Source organism: Rhamphochromis longiceps, linkage group LG2 (assembly GCF_057381845.1).
Source record: "Rhamphochromis longiceps isolate RC_006_pf linkage group LG2, R_longiceps_female_GT1.1, whole genome shotgun sequence".
NCBI lineage: Eukaryota > Metazoa > Chordata > Actinopteri > Cichliformes > Cichlidae > Rhamphochromis > Rhamphochromis longiceps.
Window position 1 is genome coordinate 2,089,897 of NC_140558.1, and position 5,094 is coordinate 2,094,990.

General features: G+C 40.0%; 1 protein-coding gene across 1 annotated transcript in view; it reads right to left on the reverse strand.

The window, feature by feature from the left end:
* The window catches only part of LOC146676717 (uncharacterized), a 2,890-nt gene extending 135 nt beyond the window's left edge, over positions 1-2,755 (reverse strand). The window contains exons 1-2 of the mRNA XM_085380349.1: positions 2,666-2,755; positions 1-2,007 (exon numbers count right to left, since the gene is read on the reverse strand). The exon at positions 1-2,007 is cut by the window's left edge and continues 135 nt beyond it. Of these exons, the coding sequence (XP_085236475.1) occupies positions 82-2,007; positions 2,666-2,755 (2,016 nt within the window). The 3' untranslated portion in view covers positions 1-81. The remainder of the gene's footprint in view (positions 2,008-2,665) is intronic.
* Between the last annotated feature and the right edge of the window lie 2,339 nt (positions 2,756-5,094).

The window sequence follows — 5,094 nt, forward strand, 5'->3', positions numbered from 1 at the left end:
TTTAACAAACTTTAGAGCTTCATAGCCAGTCATTGTTAGTGCAAACCTTTCATTCTTTGGTTTAAACATGATGGACTTTAATCAAGCTATGCTGAACTCATAAGAGCTTTTAGCAGCCAAAACATTGTCCAGTTCATTTCGTAGTTCTGGGTAGGACGTGTATGTCCATGGTAGTTCCAGAAGAGGGCCGCATGTGTGTGCCACAGGTCGTCGTGCCAGTCCATCCACAGGCGTGAACAGTACCTCAACCTTGTCAACACAGATGACATCTGACCCAGTAAGAAACCTGAACATCCTTCTGAGCCCTGTATCGTCAAGTCCTCTGATGTACTGGTGCAGAAATCTGAAGCTCTGCTTCTCTGCTTGAGTGGTGGGAGAGGCAGTAAGCAACTTCAAAAGCTTTCTCGTTGTTGGCTTTTTATCCTCATACATTTGTAGGACATCTTGTGGGCTTTGAAAAGCTTCTTTTAGGAAGTAGCTTGCAACTAAGGACATTTTCTCTGCGGCATATGCTGGTTTTTGGATTAATTGTTTGTGTGCGACTTTCAGAAGAAGGCCTTTTAAGTTCTCTTTGGTTGGAAGCACTGATACATCCAGGCGATCCATGAGATCCAGCACTTCATCCCTGTCTTCATCTGAAAGATCTTCTTTTAGTGCCCTTGTTATCAGATCCCTATCTGATTGACTTAGGTAAAAGAGAAGACTTTCAAACAGCAGATCATCTGATACTTGATTCTCACCGAAGATGAGTGCCACTGTGAAAACAGGAGCAAGGCGACAAGGAAAATATCCATGGTCTTGAAATCCCTTCAGTAAAATTCTACCCATGGATTTCCACTCTTCTTCCTGCCATTTAGGAGACAGTGATGGCACTCTGAACTCCTCTCCTTCAGCTGTGTTGTCCACAAACTCTGACCAAAATGCAGGATACACATCTCTTGATACACCGTCTGCATCAGCTCCTTTTTCATCAGTGTAGGTGTATTTTAGAGGGTGTATGAGGAGTGCTGGATCTTTGAACTGGCTGATCATCTCCTCCAGAATAGTAACCCTGTGAAGTTTGATGGTAACACAGACAACATCATATGATCCTGCAGAGCTTATTGCTTCATTGCTTATAGATGTATCTGGACTACTGACTGCTGTGTTTGTTGGAGGAAGTGTAATGGATGTGATGACCACATCATCTTCCTCAAACTGCAGGAATGGTTCATCTATTGCAGTGTCATCAAGTTGACAAGGCAGAGGCTCTCCAAGGTAGGGTCCAATCATTACCTCAGATGTGTCTAATAATACATCTTCATCAGCATTCCTAGATTCTGATGATGAGATCACAACAGTGTGAGAAGCTTCTTCATCTCCTTGATGTGAGTCAGTCAGTTGTGTAACATTGTTTACATGTGTTTTCCCTCTATCATAAACTTCTTCATCATCGTCATCATTGGAAAATCTTCTTGTGCACAAGTAAAATCTCAACATTCCCATTTTAAGTGCTGAGTAGAGTTCTCCAACTGTGACATCTTCATCAAATACGGCCTCTTCCTGATAGTCTAATATGTCATGACTGAACACCTCCCATCTTCCAAATTTGCTTTTTCCACTTGGAAAGAAAAGATCTTTAGCATACTGTAATATGTCAGCTTTTCTGGAGTCTTTGGGCACATCAAAGGTCCTTGTTCCTCCTCCTCTGCGCTTTCTCACTTGCTTACCTTCATGGATCCACCCTAACTCAATTTTTCGAGTCTTTTTCTCAGCCCATTTGTTGTTTTTTGCATATGTTCTTTTTCTCTTAGAAACAAATGCCTCCTCATGATCAGGTTTCTTCTCATTTTCATTGATTCCCATCTTTTCCTTCAATTTTTCGAGCAATGAGTTTTTTCTTGATTCCTTAGTACTTGCACCACTGTTTTCCAAGCAGAACCGTCTGGCAGCTATCCGGTCACCATATGTTGGGATGTAACCAGACAGGGTCTTGTCATCCATGAAATCAATCACTGTGGCATCAATCTGTAATAACAAAGATATTTATTACTATACAGAAGTACAAGGTATACCTGCTGCCACACCACATGAGGTACCTCACTAAAAAAATGTATGTACATTTCACATGTGTTTTGATAATTGTCTGTTATTATTTTAGTGGCAGCCATCAATATTTAGCATTTATTCTTTTCCTCTCTCTATGCCAGCAACATTAATGAGATTCTCTAACATGTTATTAATAGAAATATTACAGTATATACAACGCCCACCTTTGAAAAAGTAAATTAGCACAGAGCACAAAGGGTTGAACCCACTGGTTTTTTAAATTGAAGCCAAATATCAATATAAACACAGTTTAATTCATTTGTTTTTAGATAAACAAGGAAACATTGTGCATCACATAATATAGCGATATATTTAAGAAACCTGGAATCTGCATACGGGTTAAGTAGTAACATGTGGTCATACAACGACCCAGTTTTATACAGCGGGTTAATTTGTTTTACATTCTCCATTCCATATAGATCCACACCAATGCAGCCTACCGTTACGTCCTTACGCAGTTAAAGCGAGAGAAGCGAAAACCACTGTGGTTGCTAACTTAGCAATATGTCACATTTTTAGACGCTGTAACTTCGTAAAAAGCGAGTTTTACAAGTTTCCCCCTCAAGAGAGCACTTACGTGTTCTTGTAGCATTCGTAAGAGACAGTCCTCAGGTACACCACGATTCCGAAGAAATCTCAGAAGTGGGCTATCAGTGTTTGTGTCCATGTTGAAAGCAGGGCATTCAAAGTTAAGTGCCAGTTCTGAAGAGCGTGAGCTCTCCACAACTACCATGGATTTGGGTTTCCGAATGCAACACGTTTTACGTTCTTACAATAAAAAATGTTATTGTAATGGTATCACGTTCGTACAATATAATATTTATATTGTACGAACGTGATAATTATGTATATTGTAATAACGTGATATTATGTTGTTCAAACGTGAAAAGTATATTGTACAAACAGGAAAAGTATCTTGTTAGAACAATAAACTTTTCACGTTATAACGTGATACACTTGTATTTTTCTTTTGCCTGGGTGGCAGCTCTACGCTTCCGTAAAAAACAGCAAAAACATTTCTAAAATTAAGCAATTTTCTATCAAAACTGCTTAATAAACATTTATTTTGTTTATTTGTATTTTATTAGTATTTTCCTTAAATGTGTTAAATATATATTTTCTCATCTAAATGTCCCCTGAGCTGTGATCCAGGGGGCGGTAATGCACCTTAACATTGGTTGCCAACCAAGAAGAAGAAGAAGCTGTGAGCCAGGAGAGAGGGGGTGAGCGAGTCCTGAGTGATTCGCTTACGCTTATGGTTCAGCACAGGAAGGGAGGGGGTGAGTAGCTCAAATGTGCTGTTAGCATGTTAGCAGAGCGATGCTACTGTGAACCGAGGAGCTATTTTCTTGATGTGAGCTTCTACTCAGGGTTTTTTCTTCCAGTTCAGAACAGAAATGCTTTTGTTAAGAAACTGGCTGTTGTTCCCCCCCCCCCCCCACAATTATAATTATAAGCTAGATATATTTCTACTGATGGAATTAGTTTGCTAACAGCAACAGGGATTAGTCAGTGAGTCAGTTGGGCTTGTGAATCATGGTTCACAACTCAGTAAAGTGATTCTCAAGTATTGAACGATTCGTTCACGAATCGAACATCACTACTCCACACAACGCCCGACAGCTGCCTTTCATAGTGTGTAACTTGAAGGCCCTGAGTACTTTCTCCCACACTGGAAACACTGGGATGATCACATTATTTGAACATTACCTAATAAGACTGATTCAGCACAGACAGTTATGTTAAACTTTCCTAGCAGTCCTTCACAAACAGGGAACAGTCTGTCTATTCTCTCCATCTGTCAGCTGCTGCTGGCTCTTCCTCCTCCTCTTCCTCACACACTGCTGAGTTTGTCCTGGTGGATCATCAGGGGTGCAAAGCCTCACAGATGATGTGCAGCAGTGGGTCCCTCAGTCTGTCCTCACTCTGGACACTTGCAGTCGTCACACATGGAAATCAAATGTGTGATAAGCTGCAGGATTCAAACACAAGTGTGACTTATAAACACATGTTCATACTTTTATTCCACAATCAGAGAGAAAGAAACAGAGAGAGAGTGCAGGACAGACAGACAGGTGACAGTCTCAGGTGTACACACTGCTACACAACAGCACAGAGAAGCAGGATTTAGTGTTTGTGTTATTACGAGTGTAAACAAGAAGAGTCCCAGATGGTGCAGTGGACACATGTGTGACTGCTGTGATTAAAGCATCTTTCTTTCAGCTTAACGAGTGAACCGTCAGCTCGTTCAAACACACGTTAAAGTGCGTTTGGCTCGACACCACCGAGCAGAGGCAGCAATATAACACAGCTAACATTAACAGTGCAGTGGATCCTGCTTGTGCCGTGATGTTCAGGACTGCAAACCGAGCAGCATCACTGACTTTCAGCTTGTTGTGTTTGTGGATATATGACTGACTTTAATTATCCACAAAATCATCACATTCTCTGTAGGATTAAGGTCGACTATTGTATCGTATATTTTAAAGTGAAGGCTTTAGAACCAAGTTAGTACAAACATCACTAATGTCACATAACTTTGCCGACATGTGCCCAACAGTAATGTTTTAATGTTCTTCATTATTAAACATTCGCACATAAATAAGGCTCTCCAGCTACACATAACAAGGTGTCAGTTTTAAAGTTAACACAGCAAGAGTCAATTGAGCCCAGAAATGAATTGTCCATGGCTGACTGTTATTGCCCAAACTCATATCTTCTTTTTCCTTTACAAACATAAATTCAGAGTTTTTATTCTCAGTCCTTGGTTCATTTAACTCAGTAGCAGTTAAACTGGATGTCTCACACTCACCAGAATTACATTGATTAGTCTTGGTCACACAGGCAGAATTTACTTCATTACAGCCTCTTTGTTCATATAATCAAATCAAAATGTATTTCTATAGCACCAAAGTGCTTCACAATTAGCAAAGAACAGAGAAAACAATAGAGAAACAAATACCGATAAATGAGAAGACAATGTATTAACATAAAAAACAAACAAAC